Source organism: Protopterus annectens, chromosome 1.part0 (assembly GCF_019279795.1).
Source record: "Protopterus annectens isolate FY-2018-M chromosome 1.part0, PAN1.0, whole genome shotgun sequence".
Lineage (NCBI taxonomy): Eukaryota > Metazoa > Chordata > Ceratodontiformes > Protopteridae > Protopterus > Protopterus annectens.
In genome coordinates, this window is record NC_056725.1 from 773,287,247 (window position 1) to 773,300,889 (window position 13,643).

A 13,643-nucleotide genomic window follows, 5' to 3' on the forward strand; every position below is an offset into this window, starting at 1 on the left:
CATAGACTTAAACAACACCTGTTGCTACATGGTGACATTCACCCCAACCCTGGCCCTAACAACAAAGACACCACAGTCCCCCTTAGATCAGATCCCTCCACTTCATTTACCCCCATAAGTACTCCTAACTCTCTCTGTATAGCCCATCTTAACATACAGAGCTTAAACAATAAAATTGCCAGCCTTCATGCTCTCTTAGAAGTTCATTCATTCGATATCCTATGCCTAACAGAAACTTGACTAAAACCTACAACCCTACACAATGAAATCACCCCACCAGGATACAACATCTTGAGATTAGACCGCAAAACCAAAAAGTGGGGAGGGGTAGCAATACTGTACAAATCAGGGCTACTAGTTACTTCAGTAGATACACATCTACCTTTATCCAGTAACGCTGAAATCCTTATTTCTAAACTTCAGATCAACGCCTCCAAATCCATCTACATAATATGCTCCTAGCTTCCTCCTTGTAATAACAGTACCACCCTAGAAAATATCCTTAGCTGGCTTTCTACTTCCTTCCCTTAAGAAACCATAGAGCTGGGCGACTAATATAGATTGGAACAACTGTATGTCAGCCAACCCTACCACTCACATCAACCTATATGGTTTCTCCCAAACTATTACCACCACTACCAGAATCTATAAACCTAATAATAAAGAAAGCACCGTAGACTGGATTCTGATAAATAGTCATCCCCTTGCATATAAAGCAGGTACCCTTCCTGATGACATTAGTGACCACTCACTGACCTATATAATTAGGCAAACGATCAATATTCCCAACCCAACCTTATATAAAACTACCCGGACTAACAGAAATTTTAACCTAGAAAGCTTCCAAACCGAACTTAAGGCATGTGACTGGACACCCCTAAAACACCTCCAACTAGAGGAAGCAGTGTTATACTTCAACACCAAATTCCTACAAATTCTGGACTAACATGCCCCTTATTCGCTCAATCAGAAATAGGAGTAAAACTGCTCTATGGCTGTCAAAAGAGACTAAGTACAAAATCCTACAGAGAAACAAAATCTGAGCCAAATGGAGATATTCAAAAAACCCAATGGACCATCAAACATTTAGACAGATGAGAAATGCTACTAAAAAATTAATACTGCTTGACAAAAAAAACTTCTACTCTCAACTTCAACTTACTCACCAACATAAACCACAAATGTTCTGGACAGGAATCAATAGACTCCTCCATCCAGGGCACTCCAAAACACCAACCCCATCAGGCACCACCCACGACAATCCCAAGCTTATTGCAGATGCCTTCAATACATTCTTTACCGAAGCTGTCCAATCTCTAGCTAATTCCCTACCCCGTCAGCACAAACCTGCCTTCCACCACAACTAGCTTACCTCCCTCATTTCATTTACAACTTGTCCCAACATCCCTCATCTGCGCTCTACTTCATAAACTCAAACCATGCACCCCATCAGCTGATCATCTTCCAGCTGAATATCTGCAACTAGCAGCCAAAGTTATAGCGTATCACATTTCCATCCTGATAAACAGAACCATTACTGAAGGAACCATTCCTTTTATCTGGAAAATCTAACATATTATCCCAGAACACAAGGGTGGTAACTCAACAGAACTCTCAAACTATCACCCAGTAGCCCTACTCTCTCCTTTAGCAAAAATCATGCAAAAATGCATCCACCGACCACTACTAGAGCCTTTGACATGGTTAACCATCAGCTACTTTTAAACTTACTTAAATCCCTCTCCCTTGATACACAAGCACTACTTTGGTTCAAGTCCTACCTACAAAGTAGGCAACAGGCTGTGCTCTGGGATAACAATCTATCCACACATCTCCCTGTTACCTTGGTGTCCCTCAAGGATCTATTCTTGGCCCTCTCCTATTCTCAATATTTATCAACGATCTTAATGAAAATATTCCTCAAGCTACCTGCATACAATATGCAGATGACTCCACATTGATATGCTCTGCTACTTCTGTATCCGAACTCTACTCCCTTGCCCAAAAAATATTTAATATAGTGGAAAACTGGTTCCTATAGCACTGCCTCCTCCTGAACCACAAAAAAACAAAAGTATTACTCTTCACTCCAACGTAAAAGTCCCAACTTCACAATTTCTTCTAATAATGGTACAGTCATATCTCCTGACCTAACCACAAAACTCTTAGGAGTTACAACTGACCATAACCTTAACTTTGACACACACATGAACTCTACAATAAAAACAGTAAATAGAAAACTAGGCTCCCTCTATAGGATTAAACCCTTCCTTACTCCAACAGCTAGAACTACTATTGCCCACACCCATCTTATCTCCACCCTCCTCTATGCCTCTCCCATTTATACCAATCTATCCAAAACTAACCTCAAACTGGCAACTTCCTATAACAATACTGTCAGATTTGCCACAGGCTCCCCATTTAGAGCCCACCATTGTCACAATCTAAAACAGCTAGGTTGGCTGGAACTTCATATTCAGCTTCAGTTTCACCAAATTATTACTGCCCACAAGACCCCTCATCATCCTAGCAATACTCCAATACTCACTAACCTTATCATCCCCTACAAAAATCTTATGACCCTACGCTCTGCAACTAAATTACTTGTAGACATTCATAAATCCAAGAATAAGGCTGGAGACTCACTGTTTTCCAACACCGTGGGGAAAACTTGGAACTTACTTCCTAGTGTACACTCATCTCTTCCCTCAACACTACTTTTCAAAAAGCAACTTAAAGTTTACCATAATTCTCACTGGCTATGCTCATGCACTAGCCCAGGCTAAATATCCTATCCTGCTATGCTCACTGCTTGCTTACCTCACTACTGCTGTTTTCTGTCTACCTTCCTTCATGAACCTCAGAAAATATGATCTGTAAGCTACTGAAGTCTGTCTTGATTTAGTCTTTACAGGGAACCTCTACAGAGGGTTGGGAGGGTGGCCTAATGGTTAAGGTGTTTGCCTTACAAAGTATAAACTCGCTTAGCAAGCTATCAACTGTATAGACACATCCCTACAAACATTTACTTGTTTCTTTCTTTAAATATGTTAGTAACCTCAGTACAATGCTATATGTAACTACTTCCAACCCTGGTCTTACTATTTATTGTACAGTACAATACTATATACAACAATTTGTATCCCTGGTCTTACTATCCATTGTACGAATGTTGCTATTATCTCTTTATTGGAGCTTATTTCCCCGGGCCTCTACTGAAAATGAACATATACCCAGTTAGACTAGCCCAGTCAACAAATGTAAAATAAAATAAATGTAAAATAAATAAATAAAATAAATACAGCCTTATGAAATAAGAGACCCCTTTCCTAACCTACATACATGTTTTAATCATCTTCTGTGGCCTGCTGGATTACCACTGATACTAGCACATTTAAAACTAAAAGCAATCAATACAAATTGGCATTAAATAGCTTTTGATGGAAGATAACACATTCATTACATGTGGCATGTGTATGGGGGTTGGCAGTGTTTCAGCAGCCAATTCAAGTGTTACATTAATATGATTCACTTAGGATGATGTTCATTGTTGAACAGCTCTTCAATAAAACACACCTTTTAAAGTGAAAACCACATACTAGCATGCTGCACGGTTAATGAATACTGAACAGCTGAGAACCTTTAAAGAGAGGACTACAATGCAAAATTATAGCAGCATGGTTCACATACTGTACAAGCATACAATATCATATGTGCAAGATTACTGACCAACATTTAAAATGAGATCCATCATCTTTTTCTGCAAAGCTGACAATTTCACAAATTTTTATTAACAGAACAAGCTATTTTGTCACATTAGGACAAAAAAAAACCTGACACTAATATATGAATATATACTTACACGGTTTTCTAATAAATAGTTGCACACTTCCATTTTACTTACAAACCTTATTTGCTAATTAACAATGGACACACTTTTTAGAGTTGCTGTGCTCCACTGAAAAGTGGCTGCATTAGGAAGTGATGAAGCATTTTCACTGTCATTAACGCAACACACACTGTAAAACCAATTAGTAAATAATGAAGCTGCCAGTACCTTCACGTGGTGTCCTTCCATGTAACGTGTAGCATCTCGGAACAAACGATATGAAATATACCCATGGGGATCTATGCTGTCTATGAGAGGAAATGCAGTCTGTTAAGAAAATAAATTGTAACAGTTGAGTGAAACATCTCAGAAATATTTCCACTTAAGACATTCATTCATTCATTCCCTGATTACCCACTTTATCCAGTTCAGGATTTTGAGGGAAGGCAATCCTCTCCCAGCATTCAGTGGGCATACAGTATAGAAAACAATTCTGGACAGGATGTAGTCTGTCACAAGATGCACACAAAGCACATCTGCATAAAAATCCACAATGAATTACTGCAATCATCCAAGTTAGTCCATTAAAAAAATTAAAAGCAGGTGAAATTTGAACCAGTCAATTCCATTATTCTAATATAGTTATGAACTATATTTTGCATACATTGTAATGCAAGCAATGTTTTACATATCAGTTTTACATATATCGTGGTGAAACCTAAAAACGCACACAATTCCTTTTTAAGCATGACTGGACCGCATGTCCATACAAAGAGACAAGCAGAATGCAGGCCGAGGTGGGAATCAAGACCATGTCTTCACTGTAAAGCTTCATCTGGAGGAACTATAGAGCTACATCTATCCCAATGAAAATCAGCAATAGTAAGAAGCAGCTTTTGTTATTTACTCTAGGATGTGATGATCGTATGGTTGTAAAAAAAAAAAAAAAAAATTGAAGGTACAAATGGGTAACGGAGGGATTTAGTCACACATACAGGCATCGCCTTCCAGCTTTAATGATTTTTATTCCACAAAAAATACAATAGACTGACATGCTCTTTTTTTTTTTTTAACAAGTAATATCACATCTATGCTCAGATGCCTGATGATGTGTTCCTAAGACAAAGCGAAATAATTTTTGAAAAACGTACGATTTGCCCACTTATCTGTACCAACCACTGATGCACAAAAGTCAGGTGAGAATAAAGTCAAGACCATTGTGTTATAGACCTTCCTTTACAGTGGATCCAGAAGGCCCATTATGGAGGTATCCGAGGGAACGCCATTTTACTCTCATTTTGGTTTCTAAGAAGCTTTTCAAATTTGGGGATACTGCACTGTAGGTTAAACAAGCACAGCATCCACACCAGCACGTCCCTCCCCCAACAATCAGCCCACAAACAGTGGATACTAGTTAACTGGAATTCCAAGCTATTTGCATTCTAATTGCTGCAATTTAATGGCTCAGAGAACCTTTCACTGCACCCATTTAAATAACAGGCACACTCCTGGCCTTCTGCCGTCTATTGATTTGTTACCAAGTTTACAGCTTTGTAAATACAGCAAGACAGAACACAAAAACATAATAAAAGCTAACATTTCCATCACAGTAGGAGTGGAGCACACTATTCTGTGAAGAAATCACACCAGACAGATTGTCTGGCCATTGAGCGCCCTTCAAAACTCCAAAGAGCTGCAAACCAAGTTACAATAGGATTTGAGTGCTGAAATAAACAAATGAAGCAAAACAGAAACCTGTGAAATAAAGAAGTGGAGAACAGATCAATTGTTCATCCACCATTTCAAACATGGTTTCCTTTGCTGACCCCTCCAAACTATATGAGTTATATTAGATTTACCACTGTAGCAATAATAAAACTTTGCAGGTGAGACAGACTTCTACACTGTCTTCCACAGGCTTATTAATCATTAAAGTGCTGCACTCATGACAGACTTTACAAAGTAACTGCAATACCAATAAGAAATTTCATGTGAAATATTAAGAACTTCAAACAGAGAATGCCTAACAGATAGCTCCCTTACAGCCACATACTCCATTCCAGTACAGAATTGAAACTAAAAAACATAACTCACAATCACAGTATTTTACCTTAGAAATATGAATAATGCTCTGTTGCAACAAACATGCCTTCTTATATAAATACAATTTCAGTGGAAGTTCCAAGTAAACCATGTTACACGGTCTCCAAACATAATTACTTCCCTTTGTGTTTCAAGCATAAGGCAGTTCTCATAGAATGTACACTGTAAGCTTTTGAGGACACAATTCTACAACTAGAGGCCTATGTTGGCTCCCTACTGCACTTCTGAGACCACCTGCAATAGCAAATCTCTGTAATTATTGGGGGAGGGGGCAACAGAGAAAAGCTAATGTTGATAATAACTTAATTCTTTAAAAGATGGTTTATCTAATAGGGGCAAGACCCCCGCTACTTATACATACTGACTCCAAAACAGCTGCACTTTGGAAAAACTGAGAATGCCCTGAGTGATAGCTATCATGCACTAAAATATTTAAGTCACCATTTGCACATACTCAAGTCTCTCTACTCCAGCACTCACATTTACAAGTCTTGGAATTAAAACTACTGCTGGTTGAGCTGCCTATATGGGAACAGCACTGTCCATTAAGCTTATATATGCCACTCAGGCGAAAGCCAACACATTCTGGCTAGGTTTATAGATGCCCTCGGTCAGATAGCCTAGTACTTTCCTATAAATCTATGAACTTATATATGCATTCCAGGATGCCAAAGCATCAACCACAAAATGAATCATTGGACAGCAGGCCCCTAAATGTTGATCACTGTACAGCAGCCAGATATCGTGTATTTTCAGTTGTGTAACCCCTGCATCTCTTTACATTCAGTAACATTCTTCTGGCATCAAATAAAAGACCGTTACAAAGTACTAAATTAATTTCAGGATATTTATATCGAGCCCCCATTGCCCCCCCAATCAATCTACCACCACCATTGCATCTCAAACACTGTAACTTAACAGTGACAGAATGATGCACATTCAGTCCATCAGTCAGCACTGATGAAGCTATGGACTGAGACCTCCCTCAGGCAAGCTCCTCTCCTTGGCGATGATGGTGGTGGTGGTGGTGGTGGTGGTGGTGGGGGTCATCTACAGGAATTGTTGATGCTCAACCACTTCCTAGGAAGTCATGAAACTTAACAAGCAGACATTTCAGTGAAGTTATCAAAATACACAAGTCAGATTCTATTCTCATATTTATTTACTTTTTGTTTACCAGGAAGATCCATTGTGCATGAAGCCTCTTTTCACTGTAATTCCAAGGAGAAAAGCTCCATATCAATGAGCTGACAAAAACACATGTATGACAATATTTTCATACAACAGAGTAGTGAGACATACAGAATTGTTTAAAGAAACCAGATGGGTTACATGATAGTCACAGCTACATTGAGAGGCGTTGCATCCAAATGCAGTCTACACATGAGCACAGACATTTGTTAGGGTTCATGCAGAGAGTTGCACTCCTTTTGATATACTTTTGACAGTGAGATGAACAATGGTGTTGGAGCTGCGCATGTGAGGGGTGAGGATGATTTAACCGGGAATGTAGCAGCAACATATCCAAGAATCATGAATGGACTGTATTAATTCAGATTTGAAGTTGTGTGGGTTGTTAAGCAGTCTGGCTGGGAGAGGGAGGGAGTTCCATAACTTGAAATGTGGATGGGGTAAAAGTGTGTCACCTGCCATGTTGGAGGATTTCTGAACTGTGAGGAGATGTTTATCAGTAGAACATAAAGAATGAACAGAGAAGCATGGCTCTAACATAGTGCTGACGGTGCAATACATTTCAGGGTGTTGTAGTGTACTGTGAGCTACTTACAGCTGAGAAAAAAAAAAGGGTGTGTGGTAGCCCTAACCAGTTGACACATTTTGTAGCAATTCAGTGGTGGGAAGAGTATGGTTTGCTGGTTGCAAATGTAGAAATTTTGTTGCAACATTGCTAGAATTTGTTCTTTAGAACGGAATGGGGATTGATGAAAAATGGAGAGATGGCTGATGTCACTGTATAGCCTGATGATCTGGATACATATAGGATTTACAAAAGGGACAAAAAACTGCTCTGAAGCAGATGACAACATATCTGCCACCACTAAAACTGCCTGACGTTTGGCTTAACAAGAGATTCCATCCACTGTCTATACCACATACCTCTCAAGTTTATGTCATTATGAGGAATGTTCCTCATTTGGAGTCTTAAAAAGTACATGTTCCTCCAAGTTCTACATTGAAAGGATGTGTCACACATGCACTGTTAGCAACTTTTGCAACTGATATCCATGGTAAAGCGAACTGAATTACATCAGTTCATTAAAAGATCCTTTTATAAGTAACAAATTGCACATTTCAACCATTCTATGAGTTTCACTGTTGAAGTTGTTAGCTAGCTGTTAGTAAGTGTTCCACATTTTGTCCATTTCGTTCCACATTTAGAGGCAGTGTTCCTCATTTTGGAGATGGAAGGTTGAAAGCTATGCAACACAGAGGCTCCAGGATCTGAATCTGAACAGCGTGGTGACTCTGTGGGTCAGGATTCTGCCTCAAAGCTTCAGGATCTATAGTTCAATCCTGATGTCCTGTCACAGTCTGTGCGATACTGGTATAAGTCTTCTGTTCCCACAATTGTTTCTTCTCACCTTCCCAAAACATGACAGCTTACTGTATACAGTAGGCCACCTACCAATCTAACACCTATCAACTTAAACAACCTGAAAATATTCTAAATTCAATAAAGACACCTTCATCGACGCACTGAAAGCCTTTAATGTTTGTCCCAAAAATTCTTCCCCTCATCAAGGCAATCAATACCTTATTAACAGTAGTTACACTCCACTCTGCATAAAAACAGCGTGAAAATTAAGCATGCACCATGGATCACTACCTAGACAAAAACTACAATGTCTAACGGAGAGTATGGAAAGAATGGATTAAACTAAAACTCCGTATAACCTGCAACATTATACAGAATTGTGCAATCCGATTAAAAAACAAGTTAACCTAGAAACCTAGCTAAAAAACAAATATATATATATTTATTATAGCCATTACAACATCAACACTAAAATGACCCCCAAAAATACTGGACACACAACTTGTTGCATCCGGGCTCAAACAAGAAACCCAACCCTTATAACAGATTTCCTCTAGAAATTGCAACCTTATTCAATAACTACTTCATAGAACGCATTACCTCCCTAACAAAAAACTCTTCCCCCCATCCAGCACTTCTACCATCCGCTCAGTAACATCCCCATCCTAATAATTCAGCAAACAGTTGAGACCAAAACCAGCATTCTGCATACATCCTATACACGGTCACTTCCTTTACTGCTCCCCCCTTCCCAGCACAGCATCCCCACCCGAACCTAATTCAGCCTCTAAATATCCATTGCTAGCAACTTCCACTTTGGACTTGTCTCCACATCTATGATAAAAAAAACTTCTACTTAAATTCAAATCTTTCTCCAACGCAGCGTGCAGTGCTGACAACCTCCCACCTGAACACCTAAAGATAGCTGCCGATGTCATAGCATACCGAGTCTCTATCCTTATCAATCGCAAAATGCTATGTAACCTCACTATGGAAAAAATCTTATATTACCCCTCTTCATAAAGGTGGCATCTCAGCAGATTTTTCTACTTTTCAGCCTATTGAAATACTATCACATTTCTCAAAGGTTTTTGAAAGGTGTATTCATAAACATCTCCTCCACTATCTCCCACAAGAAGGGCTATTAACATCCAACCAATATGGCTTCCACCTAACACACAATACAACTACTGCCCTCTTATCATTCGCTGGCACCATAAACAAATACAAGGACTCAGGCAAACTCGATTCCACCTTATTTCATGACCTAAAAACCACAGAACACGAACCAGGCAAAACCAAGTAAAGAAATGAATGAGAAAGGCAGCATGTCCCCACACAAAATTTTATTAAGCACTTTTGTCCACTACAAAGACAGACGGAGGTTCTGTGAGTACATGTGATTATAAAAGTGCTGCTGTCTTTGCTATACTGTTATTCTGATGGAAGTACTGGTAATTACCAGATGAAAGCGCTTAATAAAATTGTGTGTGGGAAGATAGCTGCCCTTCTATTTCATTTTGTTACTTATCTCATGACCTGTCAAAAGCCTTTGATACAGTTTCTCAACATACACTTCTGCATAAACTGTCTCAACTTGGACTATTCCCTTTCTTCATTACTGTGGTTGAAAAGCTACTTAAGTGGCAGGCTGCAGTCTGTAAAATGGGAAAGAAAAAAACAAGACTACTTCTGGTTAAGTTACAAACATTCTACTTGAAATAAAAAAAAATGTATTCCTTTTACGGATTAGAGAGAAAAATCTGAAGATTGGCCAGAACAGAATCTTCATGGATAATTACTATTTGCCCACCACAAGTCAAAACAGAAACTCACCCCAGCAATCAAACAGTGTTAATTAAAAAATAAGATGTAAACTATTGTACCTTGCAGTGATCAGAGTATTTTATTCTTTTGGAATGTAAATACAATGTAAATCAATGTATCCAGTAATGCTCAAAGTATTTTTATTCTTCTAGTATCACAGTTAGACGTTGCCCGTTCGATTCTCAGTTAGAGCATCTTCTGTGTAGTGACATGCGTGAATGGGCGTTCCTTTGTTGAAGGTTGTACGTTAGGCCCGGCAAGCCAGTACGTAAAAATCTTCTGCCAATCATTAGCGGAATGGAGTTCCGCTGTGGCGACCCCTAACCGGGAAAAGCCGAAAGACGCAAGCAAGCAAGTAGGCATACTTATTCGGCAGTGGAACAGTCAAGAAATTTATCCAATCTGTGTAAATTATCCTGATTCATGGTTAGAATGGAAAGGAAAGTTATGTAATAGATGAGACAAGGGTGCCTTTTAAGGTCCTCGTTTTTTTTGGACTTGTAAAGAACGAAGTGATACACATCATTAAGCAGGTAGCAGAACACTGGAAATTTGAAACAGAAGTACTCAGGTTACCTGTTAGCAACTCTAACAATACACCTATACTTACTGAAGAAATAAAGTTTATAAAATATATAATGCAAATGCGAAAATTATAGTCTTGTGTCAATAAACCTGAAGTTAAACTTAAAACTAATTGTCTAGATGAATGTCACAGATAGGAAAGAACCAAAAAATTTAAATTTTAGGTTTAAGAAATGTCGGATAGAAGATAAAGTTGGTGTTTAGAAATGTAAGACATAACTATGAATGAAAAGTGATGTTTGTTAAATTCACATATCGGGGTATGACTTGCTACAGAAAAAGACAGTGGTGCGATATAAAATATTCAAAACAGAATGTTAGGAGGAAAGGAGATCAAGGGCAAGATTTTTTTTTTTTTTTAACTGACAGTTGTTATGCAAGACAATACAGTCAAGGAGGAGATGAAGTACAGTCACAAAAGACAAGAAATGCTTAATGGAAGGGTACCTTGAAGAACAGATCTTGGACTATGTGTTTGGTGTTGGTCATAAGTACTGTGGCACAGTGGCTGCTGAACTGCTGTTTCATGTGCGATGTCTCCATCATATATTACAGTATGAAATGGTGATGTGTATGCACCATATAAACAATAGGAAAATATGCCAAGGGGAGCCTAATGTGAATCACACGTGTGCTACTGTTAAAACCATGGGGGAAACCTAAAATGGCACAGATATTTGTTTTTCAGTGAAAAGAGATTATGTATTCAGGAAATGAGATTCTTGAGGAATCTTGGCCAGAAACCTTGACCAGAAGAAACTGTATAGTACCATGAACCTGCCTGTTGAGGTTCTGAAAAGGGATACCAGAAGCCCAATCACAGAAGATTCGTCCCTTCTTGACAATCAATAAATCAGTCTTTAAACTATTCGGGCATGTCCAAAGGGCAGTTTCAGGTATACTCTCCAGTCCAGCTGGTAAATCTGGGAATCTTGAGGTAATGTTACAACTGCCTTATGTACACAGACAACCCTCTCCTCCTTCCAACAAACTCAAATATATGTGAGAGATGCAACTATACAGCCAAACTGGAGGCCGAGCTCTCTCAACCCAAGACTGGCACAGTCAGTCAAGAGGAGGAGGAAATCACTTGCACCACAAAACCAGTCTCACATAGACCAATCGTATCAGCAAACAAGACGCACAAACTCACAAAAACATACTCGGAGGCTCTAAATAAAAATCTGCCAAAGCAGCAGAGATCTTCAAAGCAGACATCCAAGCAACCGTTACCCCACAACAATTTTCACCTATCACATACTTCACAAAATCAGTGTGCCACACAATCCCATCCCTTAAGTCTAAATAACACATCAAATACACTAGTAATAGGAGACTCTATTGTCAAGCACACTGACGTCCCACTCACCAGACTGAGCAAGGAGAAGGTCACTGTAAGCTGCCTGTCGGGTGCCAGGATCCGCCACATAACACAAGCACTCAGGTCACTCCACAGCAGGTACAAATATGACTCTGTCATTGTCCATGTTGGCGTGAATGACCCGAGATGTACCTCCCTGGACTACATGAAAAGAGACAAAGGAGCTCTCTGATCATGTAGCCCAGGCCGGTATGACTCTGACCCTGAGTAGCATCTTGCCCTCACCAAGAATGATGCCACAGTATAAAGACAAAATGATGAATTTTAACAATTGGTTAAGCTACTGGTGTCATTCAAAGGGGATCCAGTGTCTGTCAGCCTGGGATAACATGCTCGACATGCCACGTTGCTTCGCTAGGGACAGCTTGCACCTGTCACCCTTAGGCTTTCTAATACTGGCCAAGGCTCTTGCCACCCCCATAGGGCCTTTTTTAGGCAAGGCTCAAAAGACAAACCCACCTCCATAGACAATACAAGAAACAAAAAACTAAGGGTAATGCTACTCAACACCAGAAGTCTAAACCTCAAGATGCACGCACTCGAGGCACTCCTCAGTATGGAGAAAATCGATATCTGTGCAGTAACAGAAACCTGGTTCAAGGCTCCAGAGAGCACCCCAGCACTACCAGGATATAACTCATACCATACGTTTCGGCCCCAGAACTCGGACCGAAATACAAAAGGCGGGGGAGTATCAATTTTCATCAAGGATTCCCACACCTCCAGGTTAGTAGCACTGCAGGAGGCATCGGAGACCATCCAAGTGCAACTAACAGTGGGCAAAACTGCTTTTCAGTTTGTAGCCTGCTACAGATCACCCACCTTGTCTCAGGACCCCCACTCGGCATTCCTGAGAACATTGGAGAATATGAAGGTCTCACCAAACACCATGATATTGGGTGATTTCAACTACCCAAACATTGACTGGGAAAACTACTCAAGTCTCAACTCCTTTGCCCAACAGTTCCTGGAGTTTATAAACTCAAACGCCATGGAACAGCTAGTCACCACTCCCACAAGAGGGGACAACATATTGGACCTGGTCATCATCAACATGGGGGCCCAATGCTCAACACCAGAGGTAAATCCCTCGTTGGTAAGATCAGACCATAAACTAATCACAATGGATATCTACATCCCGACCCCACCCCCAGCCAAGGAAACCACTGTGAAAAATTTCTCAAAAGCAAACTTCACACTTCTCAAAACCAAAGTAGAAAGTTTCAAAGCCCCCGGGCTAATGGAAAATGCTACGCAAACCGCAGAATTCTTTACAAATGCATTCTATGAGCACCTACAGGAATGCATGGATCGAGCCATCCCAAGCAAAACCAAGAATCACTCCTCCAAAAACAGAAGGGCAG

At 39.8% G+C, this 13,643-nt stretch overlaps 1 protein-coding gene across 1 annotated transcript in view; it reads right to left on the minus strand.

Annotated features, from left to right (window-relative positions):
* Positions 1-13,643, minus strand: part of TIMM50 (translocase of inner mitochondrial membrane 50) — a 1,096,571-nt gene that overhangs the window by 339,306 nt on the left and 743,622 nt on the right. The window contains exon 8 of the mRNA XM_044062888.1: positions 4,058-4,156. Within this exon, the coding sequence (XP_043918823.1) occupies positions 4,058-4,156 (99 nt within the window). The remainder of the gene's footprint in view (positions 1-4,057; positions 4,157-13,643) is intronic.